The following is a 15,586-nucleotide window of genomic DNA, read 5'->3' as shown; positions in this document are numbered from 1 at the left end:
TATTAGAGCTTTTCCACCGCTCTCCAAGAGTGATGGATTAACATTCCATAATCCCATGGGTTGCTGGACACAGCTTTACTAAAGAGCTGTGTCTTTCTTCAGTCACATAGTTACGCATATTCATTAGCTAAATTATGAGTGAATAACAGTTGATATACATTAATTAGATATGTATTATTTATATGAAATATAAACATAATATCACATGGCCGTCCGACAATCATACTGTAAAATTTTAGAAGCACCTGCTAAAAACAACACACTCTAATTTTGGATATATTTTTTTCAGTGTGTTCGTGTTCCATGAAAAGGTATTACTACCATCTTATATGTAAAGAACCAGCTTAAGGTCAAAGTAAGCATCTGTAATGGTTCTGTTTGACAGTCTGAGTCTTCATATTCCAGGTTTGCCTACTAACTGCTTGTAGGCATTGACTTCTTTGTTTAGCAGATGCAGACATCTTTAGCTTGAGCCTGCATTGTTTTTTTTAACCACTTGCGGGGGGTGAGCAAACCCATATGGTCTATTCCTCCATAGATGACGTAGATGATCTAATAAAATCTAGAAGTTATAATCAAAGAGCGGTATAGTAGTACTTCATATCTCTCTCTAACTTCAAGGAGGCTTTTATTGGCACAAACACATTCTCTTTATCAATGACTGTTGGGGTCTCCCTTTTGGTGCTCTCACCTGAGCCAGTTGTCTAAGCACTACAATTTTTTGTCGTACATTGGAACACAGTTTTTATCATGAAGTATTTGCTTCTATTTATTGCTTGGTTTTCTTCTCATTGCCACTTTTCAGTCCATTTTGAGGTACATTATCTGATGTTCTGATAGGGGCATCACCTAAAAAGGTATGACATGATTTGATTTCAGTTTAATGTTTCGTTCATTGTTCAGGGTTGTTACTGTGAATGTTGAAGTTTTGTTTTCTGTTTGAGGTTCTGAATTAGTTTGATAGAAAATTTCGAGCCTTATGACTTACGATGAAAGAATAATTTTTTACTATTTTCATATGATTTAATTTCTGTTCTTGCAGTTTGTTAGGAGCAAGGTCAGTTGTCGAACCACCATTTGTGAGATTTTGTGCGTCACCTAACATGAAACAAAGAAAGTCTTCACACCAAATGGATGCGAATTAGTAAACCATTCAGAACCTAAAACTCATTTCCTTGGTAATCTCCATTACTGTTTGAATTAGTATTGTTATTATTATTATAATTTTGGCCCACAAAGAGAGCTTCATACTAAGAAAATGAGAAGCTTATGAAACCACAACAGGGTGTAAAAGTGATAATGGTGGTTGGGGTGTTAAAAATTGCATATTCCTTCCTTTCTGTTTTCATTAAAATGGTTCTTCAAATCCCATTTCTCTACACTTTTCGAATATGTTATAAATCTTTTCCTACATTTATGCTTATCTCTAATATGAATATAGGTTAGAATTCCTTATCTCACTGTTGGATTTCCCATTCAATTCCTTTTCTGACTGTTGGATTTTCCATAGGGTTTGGGTGCGCAATTACAAGGAAAGAGACAGAGAGAGAGAGGGTGGGTGCATTCATTTTTAGGCACCTTATTGTTCCAATTCTGCAAACTATTGATTATATTCAGTAATGATGGACAAAAGTTGGGCCAGTTTGAATCCGTTTACAGAGGATTACAGAACAGGGCTAGCAAAATTTATCTCAAACTCATTGCAAGTTTCTTCTCTTGATGGCAACATCAAATGTCCATGTGCTAAATGCTTGAATAGGTTCTGGTTGAGTAAGAATGAAGTTGAAGCACATCTAATTGTTGAAGGTATGGACCGTTCATACTTGGAAGGCTCGTGGGTATGGCATGGAGAGACATTTGGTGACCCTATTGCAAGTAGCCAAGCTGCACAACAAAGTGCTACTGTTACTAATCCTTATTGTGAACTAGGCCCCTTGCTTGAAGATATTTTCTCTCGTCCCAGTGTAATGGGTGGCATGCCTATTAATAATCACAGCGGGCAGGAAACTGTGATACCTGCATATGCACGTAAGTTTGAAGCCATGGTGCAAGACGGCAACGCAGAATTATATCCGGGTTGTGGTATGAAGAAAATGGACTTCCTAATACGAGTATTTCAAAACAAGTGTTTATATGGGTGCAGCGAAAGTGCAGTGCAAGCTAATCTTCAGCTTTTGAAACATATACTCCCAAATGGTCATTCTTTACCAAATAACGTGATGAGTACAAAGGGATTGCTGAAAAATTTCATGTTGCCTCACCAAAAGATCCATGCATGTGAAAATGACTGCATGTTGTATTGGAAACATAACAGTGGTTTAGATGCTTGTCAAACATGTGGTGTGTCCAGATATACAACCGAGGTTGATGAGACATCACGAAGCAGTAAAAAGAGAATACCTCGGAAGGTGCTAAGATATTTTCCTATTACACCTCGCTTACAAAGGCTTTACATGTCTCGACACACCAGTGAAGATATGTGTTGACATGGGCTTTCTCGCCCCGAGGATGGCTTCTTAAGACATCCAGCTGATTCCTTTGCATGGAAGCAATTAGATTTGAAATTTCCAACATTTGGTGATGAAATGCGCAATGTACGTCTTGGGTTGGCAAGTGACGGATTCAACCCCTTCGGAAAATGCAGCTCCGACTATAGCATCTGGCCAGTATTGTTGACTGTCTACAATTTACCACCTTGGTTGTGTATGAAAGCACCGTTCATATTGATGGCTTTGTTAATACCGGGAAAAGAATCTCCGGGAAATGATATTGACGTATACCTTGAACCATTAATAGACGAGCTGAAAGTATTGTGGACCTCAGGGGTTCCCACTTATGATACATTTAGGCAAGAGACCTTCACCTTACGAGCAGCTGTTTTATGGACTATTAGCGACTTCCCCGCCTATGGGAACTTGTCCGGTTGGAGCACACATGGGAAATTAGCATGTCCTTGTTGCAACTACAAGACTGAGTCGACATATCTTAAAAAGGGTAGGAAATATTGTTATATGGGTCACCGTCGTTTCTTGCCCATGTCACATGTTTTTCGTCGACAGAGGAAAGCCTTTAATCTTTTTGACGAGAGAGAGCAAGCACCTTCCCCCTTGACCGGATGTGAATGTCGTCGACAGTTGTCCATTTTACGGTTCAAATATGGTAAGACCCCACGGAAAATGGTTGGAGAAAAAAGACCACTACCTAGAGCAACAGTTGGGCCATGGAAGAAACATAGTATTTTCTTCAAGTTGCCGTATTGGGAACATCTTGTGCTTCGACATTGCCTTGATGTCATACACATTGAAAAAAATGTCACTGAAAGTTTGGTTGCAACTCTGCTGGGTATTGTTGGGAAAAGCAAGGATAACTTGAATGCAAGGTTGGATCTGGAATTGATGGGCATGAAACCGGAGTTGCACAGAAAATTTGTCAATGGAAAGCCAAAGATGCCTCCCGGTGTATATACTATGAAACCATTAGAGAAGGAATTGTTTTGCAAGGTTTTAGCCTCAATACAAGTGCCTGACAATTACTCGTCCAATATTTCACGACTTGTGCATACAAAGGAAAAGATCGTAAGGGGACTTAAAAGTCATGATTGGCATGTTTTAATGCAGCAATTCCTTCCAATTGCCATACGTAAATGCCTCCCAACTGCGACTGCACAGATATTATTGGAACTAAGTGCATTCTTCAGACATTTGTGTACTAAAAAAGGGTCAGTGGAATGCTTTCGCAAACTCACACCCAAAATAGTTATGATCCTATGCCAATTGGAAAGGATATTACCGCCTGCATTCTTTGTCGTCAGTCTTCACCTCACAATACATCTTGCCGAGGAAGCTGCACTTGCAGGTCCGGTGCACTACAGATGGATGTACCCAATTGAGAGGTATTCCTTAACTTTTAATATATTTGTATGGTTATTACATCTGTGCATCATACAATTTAGAACAACAAATTTGATGTTGTCCTATTTAAATTAGGTTCCTGCTGACGTTGAAGAAGTATGTTCGAAATAAAAATCGACCAGAGGGAAACATGACCCAAGGATATCTGGCTGAGGAGTGCTTGTCTTTTTGTGGGATGTATTTGGAAGGCGTGGAGACACGTTTGAACCGTCCAAGCCGAAATGCAGATAGAATACGTCCTGACTATGAGGGTGACTTTGACATATTTTGTGCCACTGGGCATTCACTTGGTATGCGGGAAGATTATCATCTTGACAACCACGATTGGGAGATTGCACGATCGTATGTTTTAGCCAATTGTGATAAGTCAATGGCATATAGGAGGTGATTACACTTAAATCTTATATATTGCAGTTAAATGGCACCAACTTCTGAATCTCTCCTTTTGGTTATACAGAGTGAGAATGACTTTATTTTCACATACAGAAGTTACGTGGAGAATGCTCAAAAAACTCGAGGGAGGCGTGTAACCATGCTACAAGCAGAGAAAGAAGCTATTAAATCCTTCCCAGATTGGTTTGAAAAACATGTTAGTACGGAATAAGTTGATTCTGCGTGTACTGGTTTCCTATTTAGCTTCCTATTCTTAACTATGCATATGAACGTGGGTGTAAATTGTGTAGGTTAATCAATTGCAACAATCAAGTGACCCAAGGGCAACTGACGACTTAGTAGCGCTTGCTAATGGACCTAGTAAATGGTGTCGGAGATATAAGATTTTTGTATGTAATGGGTTCAGGTTCAAAGTAATAGGCACACAATCCAATGGGAATTACCAAAACTATGGTGTTTTCCTACAGTCTAATGTTCCAAGTTATGCTGGCCCACGTGACCGGAACCCTGTTACCGGTTTGGTAGACTACTATGGGGTTCTAACAGATGTATTTGAAATCAAGTACCATATGGAACGGACAGTGGTATTATTCAAGTGCAACTGGTTTGATGGCACTTCCAGAAATACAGGTGAGGGAGTAAAATCAGACAGATATGGCTTTAGATTGGTTAACTTCAATAAGATTTCGTCTACAAGTGACCCATTCATTCTCGCATCACAAGCACTACAAGTGTTCTATGTACAAGACCCAACAGATATAGAATGGCATGTTGCAATCAAAACAAGACCACGTGATTTCTTTGATATGTCCTCAACACATGATGATGATCCGTGCGATGGACAAGATGTCGAACATGCAATTGGTGATAATGATGAGGTTCGAGTTAGAATCGATGTAGACGCCCAAGACTTTGAAGATTGCTTGTAAAAGCATCTCACTTTTGATGAACGTACTAGTTATACGAAGTATTGATTCGCTGACAGTGTTGTAGGATATGGAAATATTTGTACATTTTGACATTCATTCCTGAACCAAGCATTGCCCTGACTATTAGTTTTTTGATTTCGTATTATATGCAATATATTTAATTGGTGTCTTTAAGTGGCAGCTTCATGTAGTGTTTGGAAGAAACACTCAACACGTTCGACTATGCACACCGTGCCAAAAATATAAAGAACAAACCAGAGGTGAAAAGTTTGCACCATCCCTGTTCTCACAAATTATATAGTTCAAATGTCTTTCATTCTAACCCTTGTTATGGTTTGTTGTTGGTTAATGTTTCAGGTCAATCAAAAAATGATGAAGTCTGCTTTGATCAACGATTTGTATTCTGAGATTGATCGTATGTTCAAGCAAGGTTGTTAACTGATTCCAGCGTTGATGTGCTCTCAATCTCTCTGTCCAGAGATTTTTTTTTTGTTTCACAGGTTATTTAATGATTCTTTAGTGTTACTGTGCTGCAAGCTAAATTGTATGACATGTTTCTTATGTTCATGCAGAGGTATATGCTGCCAGAGAGAAGAATGGAATATATATACCATGAGATCGTTATGTTAGTGAAGAAGCAGAGAAGAAGGTCTTATTCTTGTCATTTAAATGAATTATGGACTGCTTTTCCTACATTCACAATTGACTGGTTATTAACTTCATTAACTCTTTATTTACTGTATGCAGTGGCTGAAAAGATAGAGCGGATTGAACTTTATTATGATTCAAAAGACAAGGTATCTCCGTCAAGATTTCATTCCTTTCGTTTTGAATAATATTGACTACAAGGTGGGAACTAATATAAACGTTACGTTGGCCTAAGAGCAGCAATTGCTGGAGCTTCAGGAACTTTACAGTTGTCAACAACTTTTGGTTGTACAATTGAATGATAAACTTGGAAAAACTGAGGTAATACATTTGTAATATGGACTTACAGAGTCTCATTTTGTTCTTTCTGCTCTTGTTCTGAGATAATTAAACACTTTATATTCAGATAATGCTTGAGGAAACTGGACATGAACTATATAATCTTGACGACAAGCGTTGACAAGCAAATGCGACCATGAAAGAGAAGGAATTTCTGATAGTCAATCTCCTCCAATTGGGTGAGCAAAGTTGGCTGCTAAAACAAATTGTCGTGCCACCATCTGCATTTTTAGACCATAGATAGATTCTCTCCATTTCATCTTACTTTAAAGTTATACAGTCGACATTCGGGATTATTCTACACTAGTTCATGTTTATATTTATGCATATATTAATTTAAAGCTGGAAGGTACATTTAAATGCCCTTTTCTTACTATTATTCCATTGTTAACTTTCAGAGAAATCACTCGTTGGGCGTGCATTTGAGCTAATTAGAGCAGAGCTAGAGAATGCTGCATCAGATCTCCCTCACAACTTCGGGTTATTTATGATTATGACCATGGATGGTTTTGTAGAGTGGAATGACAAAATTGAAGATGAAAACCGGATACTAGTCAAGAAATTTCAGTCCACATTAACTCAGCACCTTGAAGTCTTGCATAACATTGTGGCATTTGCAGTGACACAACAGGAGCAGCAATTAAAATATATGGAAGAGGACATGCAGTCCTTTGTATCAACGATGGCGGAGGTAAGGTCTAGATAAGAAGATGATTGTCTTTGCATGCATTCCTGAGATTGAATTGTCAGTCTATATACAACTTCATTATTAATTTGGCTTAATTTTGAAAGCTATTGAAGAACTACGAGGAAGATTAGGAAAGCTTAAAAACATGTTTGGTTGTACTATTAAAGCTCTACATGGTATAGCTAGGGATCTTGAAGGAAATTCGCAACCAACGTTTTCTCCTCTAAACTTTGAAGTTTCTAACCATTCATCTGCTCTGGAAGATGTAAGCATTACTTGACTATATATTTTGTCTTCAGATTTCTTTGTTTTTCTGTCATGCTATTTAATGAGCGCAACTGTAGCTGAATACGTATAAATCAAACTACTACACATTATTATAATTGCAAAATACATAGAGTAGTCATACATGATATTGATTCCAGAAACCATCCATACAGAAACAAAAATAACATAACGGTCTATATAGTTACCAACTGCATAGGTTCATAAGATAAACATCCATATCTTGTACGGAGGTACAATCTGAGTATGAATGTTTACATAGAGCAAAAGACTAGAGATTTGTTTTGTAAAGGTTGATATCTTGCATTGCACTAGACATACGTGAATACTAATAGCATAATATAACATCCATTCCCAAACAGGTTCAACTCTTCTTACCATAAGCATCATCGGATGGTGATTTTGCATTCTGCATATCTTTGGGGATGACTTCCTGTTTTGCTTGACCTGTAGCACGATTCATCCAATCACAATGTTCTTGACCACCCACATATTCGCACGCAGCACACTCCTTAACTGCCTTGTACCTTTTTTGAGGATGACGAGTCCTCGCAGTACTGGTACAATCAGAATCAGAATCGAAATGTACAGCATTGCAAATCTCAATAGGATCAAAGCGGTATGAATCACCCGGGAAAAAAGATGATATTATTTTCACTGTGTCACCACTGATGGAAGGTTGCTTTCCACTACTCATTAATTTGTCAATATCACCATTGATGCAAGGATGTTTTCCACTGCTACCATGCTTCATGTAGCCGATTTCGTTGGACCAGGGAGGAATCACATTCACACCGAAACCTGGAAGATCAGATGGAAAGTGCTCATCTTTCAAGATCACATTTTTCGCTGCCTCATCATAACGAGGACAATAAATATTGATCAAGGGATTGGGTGATTGAGGAGGGTAAATAGGCATGTTAGAGCCATGCGAGAAGTCGTTCCATTCACCCGAAGCAGTAGTTGTCTTTGCAGGGGATTTGAACTGCTGGTTAGCACCTGAATCCAGTGTGGGGTTTTGCTCGTACTCGAATTGAATGTGAAAGTTAGCTTCTAGGTAACGCCAAAAATCAGGATCTTCATGATTGGCAGTGAGCACAGGGACAAGGTTTTCTTGGGTGGGAACTGGGGTTGCAATGTTATTGGTTGGGGCACGCATCGTGGGACTAAGCACTTCATGATCCATTGTAGGAAAAAGGTCTTCACTTCTGTTACAAAATAGCTGTCTGCGAGCATTTGGGAATAAAGGCGACATTGGTGATTAGGTGTAAATTTCAGACGAAGTTGAAACTGCTGTACGTCCAAAAACCTCTTCAAGGTTGATATTTATAATTGAGATTAGAATGGAGGGCAGGGCACTTAATTGTAAGTTCACACCCACTTAGTGGATTAACATTTAATTAGGGTGTGGAAAATTAATAGTTCCGGGATTCTTCTTACAAAAGCACTCAAATTTGACCACACAATGCATATGCCAATCTCATCAACCATCTGCCACCTCACAGACTGATCAATTATTTAATGGGTTGCCAATTATTTTATTTGGTAATAGCAACACCTGGCCATTTTTTGTGGCTACCTGCTGACCTCCATAAGTGTGTATGAATTAAATAATTGTTTTCCTAGGGATTACTGGGCGGGAGGATTTCCCGCTCAAGTTAAGTATCTGCCAAATTTTCAATTTGCTGCTCTCAAATAGGAAACGTGTGTGGATTCATTTAATTAACTTTATTCACTTTAGCTGTTTAGATGCATCAAGTTATCAACTCAAAGAAGAAATTATCTTCAGGCAGAGAGGTTACATTAAAGCCATTGCAGCAGGTATCTACCACTCTTCTCTTCTTACTAGGAAATTAATTGAGGTGTTAAATTGAAATGCTTTTGTTTACAAATGTTAATTAAACACTCTTGTGTTGTGTTTACATGAAAAGTTATTACGAAGGTGCTGTGGGTCAGCAAGAATAACTCAGTTGCATCAATGTCGATTGACGAAGGCATCGAAACTCAACCATTGGCATTCAACCTGATGGAACATGACCACATACAGCAATTCACAATTCCAAATAATGTCGAAGGCATCGTGGATGAACGTCAACGTATAACCCGTTCAGTGCAGGCGAGTAGGGGAATAAATAGGCCACGATGGGCACCAAATGGTACAAAGGAGCTGATGAAATTTAATGAGCAAGGGCAGCCGGTAGAGCCTCCTCATACCGTTGCTAGATTTTCTAGGTTCTTAGGAATGCTAGCTCAAGAAGCATCATATTTTCCAATTAATGTAGTTGATTGGAGGCATTTCTACAGGGCTTCAAACATGGATCGTGCTTGGCAGAGGATTAAGGTAAATCAACAGTAAAGGCATTAATGGTTGGTTGGTTTTCCTATATATATAGCTAGTTATTTCATTGCTTTTTAGTTGTAACCCTGGAAAAAAAAAAAACCACATAATGGCATCACATGGCCTATTATTGACTTACTCAACAAGCAGGGTTGAAGCCTTAGGCTTTTAATTATGATTAATGCATTCGAAACCTACTTTGACCTGAACTGCTGTTATCCATACACAAGTTTAACAAATAATTGGCCATGTCAATTATTTTGCAGTTGGTGACTTAGAAAGTAGCAATACAATAAATTGGGGTTCATTGTGATATATTTGAAATGAGATGCACCAATTATGTCGTAAGAGGCTCCATAGACAATTACAATACGGTGTATAGCACATTATACACCACTAAAAGGCAGCATCTATGCAGATTGGTGATGCGCAATGAGGCTTCTTTTAACTTTGTCTGCTGTAAATTTAATTTGTACGATTACACAAATATTTCAAACCTACTGGATGGGTATTACGGGTTCACTATACAAATTCATAATTCATGTATTAAATGATGGTGCATAATTAACAACATCATGTATATGTACATGGGCAGGGGACTCTTGATTGGACAGATGGTATAACACTCGAATTGGAGCCCAAAATTCGGCGGGTTTGTGAGAAGAAGTTGAATGATAGATGGAAGGATTACAAGGCAAACCTGAAGAAGGCATACTATACGCCATGCCTGCACTCACCGTTAGCGGAGAGGTTCCATTGTCATGATGGCCGTGTCAACCAAGGCCAATGGAAATTGTTAGTACAGCTATGGGACACTGTAGATGCTCAGGTAGTACACACAATGATCAAAGTTCTTCCTTTTTTATGCACCATATATGCTTTATTTAGTTATGACATAATGTGGATGATAAATGTATGGATTGTATGTATTGGAAATTAGGATGAATTTCCTTTCACATAGCCCTAATAATGCATGCTAAACTTGGCATCTGTAGAAGCGTGCTACATCATGTAGAAAGAACAGGAAAGCGCTACAAATAAATCACACGACTGGAACCAAGTCTTTTGCGCAATTCAGACACGAACATGTAAGGCTCTGCCGTGAGTTCTGTGTTATGGTAACTTAACTACATGTTAGTGCACATGGAATGAAGGTGCCGGTCGAAAACAATGTTATGAAATTACTCGTCAATTAGTTGTTTGACAATTTCTGTTAACAGGAACAAGCGAATGGAAGCAAACCAGACCGCATCACATTCTTTACGCTAACACATACTCGGAAGAATGGGGAACCAGTGGATGCTCGATCAGCTGCAATAATTGTAAGTATGCCATCAATTACCGGCTGCTACAATTTATCTGTAGGTGAGATATATAAAAGGTTTGTGGAATGTGAACAATCAGGTGTATTAGATTATGTGCTATTTAATGTCAGTGAAACAAAGAGCATAAGGCAACAGCAGCTTGCATTAGTGAATACAGTGAAGTAATGAAAGATTCTGATGCATATGAGTTTATTGGTAGGCACTGTAGTCTGAAGAACAGAACAATAACTAATAGTACTAGTTTTTTTGAGAAACATGGTTGGAATATCTTTGATTTAGAAGGCTTTCAAATGTATATACAGTGCAAATACATTGGTAATTAATTTTGGAAACAACTTGCAGGATGAATTCAATACAAACCTGAAGTTGTACGAGGATAGGAATGAGATCATAACTGATGAGGTTCGGCATATTGTGTACGCTAATGTATTGGGGCCTGAGAGAGACAACCGTGTAAGAGGGTTTGGGACAGGGGTTGTGTGGTCTGATGTGCCAGGTATTATAACTGAGAAAAGGGGAATTTGTAGAGAGGTTGAAGCAATTAAAGCATCGTATGAGGAGCAAAGAAAAGCTGCTAACTTTGAAATTGAGAAACTTAAGATGGAGGCAAGTGAGAGAGAAGAAAGGCAAAGGATTGAGGCAGCAAATGTGGTTGCACAATTGAGGAAAGAATATGCCGAGTCAATGGTGGCACACAATAGACAGGTGGAATTGGAAGTGGAGAATATGAAGCGTGAAATGAGGGCTGAAATTATGTTCGCGCTGAAGAGGGCTGCTGATGGAGGCATGGTGGAACCAAATCACATTGATGTGCCTCAAGTTTGTGTCAATAGAATTGAACAAGGGAATGGTATGGAGATCCAAGCAAGTGGAGAAGTTGAAGATGAGGGTTTTGTTGTGGTACAGAATAATGGCACAGATGATGAGCTTGGGTATCGTCCATGCATGGTGAATGTCACTGGCTTCAGTAAGTGATAAGCTAACTGTGATACGTTTTTGTGAATTTTGCTTCATGTATATATACAAATGCCATAGGGAAGGCATAGATCCAAGTGGGTGGAGTTGTTTGTTCAGTTTGTTGTTGGTGGATGTGCATAGGTACATAGGTGAAACAAAATGTAATGTCATCATCCTTGGGTACTTGGATGTGTTGGACAACAGACTTGAATGTAATATGGTGTCTTTAATAGAGACAAACCTTGTTATTGATAAATGTATGGGGATATAAAGTGTGGTTGGTTGTCAATGTGAATCCTTTTGAAAATTTAAATTTCTTGCCAATTCTATATTAAGAAGCTGAGTTTTAATAGAGTACATAGCTATTACTAAAATGCATGTAATACAATTCCAACCTACCGGACATTTGGAATGCTATAGATTCACACCAGTGTTGGTGCCTAACTTTAAAAGCCACTAATCCTAATAGAGACACATAGGATTGGTGGGTGTATGAGTATAAAAGCCACCAATGTTAGTCTCAAACCTAGCCACTAATAAGAGAGACAATGACATGCTTTGAAATTTAGAAATAATTATAAAATATAAAAATGTTGTACTATTCACATACCCACCAATGTAATATTGGTAGCTATTGTAACAATATAGTCCTCTACATAGGCCACACTCTCTAGTTTAGTGGGTGCTTAGTGGCCATACAGGTTTGCCACCAATATGAGTGGCAACACTTGACAATAGCCACCGAATGAAAAGAGTGGCTTATAGCCAAATTTCTAGTAGTGGGTATTTAATAGTTAATTATTTTAAGATGCAAGTGCTCTATTGGAATTGTCGTGTTGGATTCGAACTGAATCATTCAGAAATAAAAGTCCAGTAGTGTGTTTTGAAAATTATACTTAGTCGTCTAGGTAATGACTTTTTAAGACGCCACATAAAGTCTGACCAATTCTCGTAGACTTGTAGTTGACTTGGCTCGCGATTGTATGTCTATTTGTTTGGCTGAACAACAATTCAGAACAGTTAAGGATAATTAAAATCAAGAAAGTTTGTCATGTTGAAGATTTAAACGAATCAAACATCGAAAAATTAGCGAAATAAACTACAAGATATGATAAATGGTTTCCGTTCTAGTGCAGGTTTTCATGATAAAATTTTACATACACATAGTAAAATCTAAGTTCGAAAACAATATCAGTATGATTAGAATTGAACAGTTGTCCGTCTCCTTCAAATTTTGACATGATATCAAACTGAGTTTTGTGACTGAGCCCTTACCTTGCACCATCGAGTTTAATGTAGGCCCTAATAGTGTCTTTAGCTTGCCCTTTCCGAATTACCAAGTTTAATATCTTGCTACTTGTGAAATTGGCTGCACGTAAGGCCAATAAATTATAATATATAATGAATAATGATTGCACTTTTATTACTATCAAGACTTCTTGTGTTAAAACGTTCACACATGTTGTGTTGTCCAGCCGATAATTAAGATACAAGTTAGAGATACTATTGATATAGTTATGAATGAGCGTTAATCGGGCTCTCTGAAACATTGACATGCATAATAGCATAGGTTGTATTTTAAACTTTTAAATGAAGAATAATAAAGGGTATGTTTATAAGTATGTGCCCATGCCATGCACTATTACAATAACGCTTTGACAAACAAGATCGACATCATTATTAGCACTCTATAAAAACGTGAACCTTTCATGATTGTATGTGGAACTCAAGTACTTTATAGAGTTAATCATCAATAGTTTCAATTTTGTATGTTTAAATATCATCACTAATAAGATTATTACTCGTTTGAATGAATTTTCTTCCCCATTCATACATGCGAGAACATAGCATGTAATCAACAATGCTGAAAATCACCAACTTTATTCACCAAAACACGTTCACACGCTTAATGATCTGTTCATTGTATGTGTAATTATCTTCCTTGTATAATTTAGGCTTATTTTTTTATCACATTCCCTGTAATTCAATTTCGATCCCACTTTACCATTTGAAACTCAAAAGTTACCACTTTACTCTTTGAAATTTAATTTTGATCCCACTTTGTCCATTGAAAATTAAAAATCGTCAATTTACTCTCTGAAACTAGATTTTGATCTTACTTTGCTTTCTGAAACTCAAAGATCGTCACCTTACTCCCTGAAATTCAAAATTCATTTTACATTGCCTTGTTTTTATTTTTTTTAAATAAGTTCATCCCTTCAAAATTTATAATTAGTAAGATGCCAAAATTCACCTTGAAATAAATGCATAGTAAAAAAGAACAAAAAAATAAAAACCATCGTATCTCTTTCACCAGCCACCGCCATTAAAAACATACGAAGAAGGTGTTTTTTTGGGGGGGGGGGGGTAGAAAAAAAAAACAAAAAGTGGAGTGCATATTGAGTTTCAATAAGTAAAATGACAACTTTTGAATTTCAAAGGGCAAAGTGGGATCAAAATCAATTCCAGGGTATAAAGTAGCACTTTTTGAGTTTCAAGAGGTAAAATGAGATCAAAATCGAGTTTCATGGAATAAAGTAGTGGCTTCTGAGTTTCAGGGGGCAAAATGAAATTGAAATTGAATTTCAGGAGCATAACAATAAATAAGCCTATAATTTAAATAGAAAACTAAATTTTAATTCTTAAATAAGATGAAGTTTAGAAAAATGTCTTATATAAGATTAAATATTGATTTTAGTCCCCTAGATTCTATTTAATGTCATCATATGCATTCAATTTCTTTTTATATTTATAATTTTATGGTGTCCATGAATTACATTTTATGTAAAATATTGTAAATTTTAATTTCATTTGAAATTAAAATGAATTAGCCTTATTTGTTGACATTTTCCATCACCAATTTATTGTAAATATCTTATATAACAAAGAAATAATTTTGGTACAAACTTTTCAATATACTTATGTTTTTGCATATTTTCTTATGTGCCACTAATTCATTACAATATATTTAGGTACGGACATTTTGGTACACTAGTTTTAGTATAATATGTTTAGGTACGGACATTTCGGTACACTAGATTGGTATAATATATTTAGGTACGGACATTTCGATACACTAATTTAGTGTAATCTATTTAGGTACATACTTTTCGGTACACCTATGTTTTTGTATATTTTCGTATATGCCATTAATTCATTAAAATATATTTATGTCATGCCCCGATCTCAACACGTGACGCCACCAAATACTTGTATATCTAACATACCCCGCCTCCGGGATATGAATAAATCACCATTCAAGGTCCAAATTGCATAGTAATTTCCAAATATTTTATGGCTGCATCTAACCTCCTCGTTAGACTGCCTACGTATCCTCAACAGGGATCAAGCCCTTCGTAGTTCACCATTTCACTATACTCGAACATTCATCACATAAGTCGTTATGTCCCAACAAAATATCACAATGTATAGCATGCAATCCTTCAAAGAACAAACGACGAAGCACAATCATATTCTCTCGCCATATTTATCAACACGTTTAGTCATAACCATAACAATGATATCCAACGTAATAATCCTATAAGACGAATACTATTTCCACTTCATCTATCACATAAATCATCACGTTCCCACATGAAATCACAATTCATAGCGTGTAACGTATTAAAGAATTGACAAAGCACCTTATTATTCTCTAGAAATATTAATCAACTAACATAATCATAATAACAACACTCATATCCAACGTCATTCCACAATCCCGTCAATTAATCAATACGTGAATCAAGATGCACAATCTTAGCATTTAATTA

At 37.1% G+C, this 15,586-nt stretch overlaps 2 protein-coding genes across 2 annotated transcripts; both read left to right on the top strand.

The window, feature by feature from the left end:
* Positions 1-4,077: 4,077 nt before the first annotated feature.
* Positions 4,078-5,233, top strand: LOC137709056 (uncharacterized). The gene is made up of 3 exons (XM_088685063.1): positions 4,078-4,295; positions 4,398-4,500; positions 4,595-5,233. Exons 1-3 carry the CDS (start codon positions 4,087-4,089, stop codon positions 5,231-5,233), a joined length of 951 nt encoding a protein of 316 aa, XP_088541189.1. The 5' UTR covers positions 4,078-4,086.
* A 3,897-nt stretch (positions 5,234-9,130) lies between these two features.
* Positions 9,131-12,069, top strand: LOC137710126 (uncharacterized). Its single transcript, XM_088686752.1, has 5 exons — positions 9,131-9,534; positions 10,127-10,360; positions 10,527-10,619; positions 10,752-10,853; positions 11,199-12,069. Exons 1-5 carry the CDS (start codon positions 9,172-9,174, stop codon positions 11,829-11,831), a joined length of 1,425 nt encoding a protein of 474 aa, XP_088542878.1. The 5' UTR covers positions 9,131-9,171; the 3' UTR covers positions 11,832-12,069.
* The last annotated feature ends 3,517 nt before the right edge of the window (positions 12,070-15,586 follow it).

This window comes from Pyrus communis, chromosome 15, assembly GCF_041283825.1.
Source record: "Pyrus communis isolate YQ-2024b chromosome 15, ASM4128382v1, whole genome shotgun sequence".
NCBI lineage: Eukaryota > Viridiplantae > Streptophyta > Magnoliopsida > Rosales > Rosaceae > Pyrus > Pyrus communis.
Note: the sequence above shows the minus strand (reverse complement) of the source record. Positions and strands in the feature narration are given on the sequence as shown.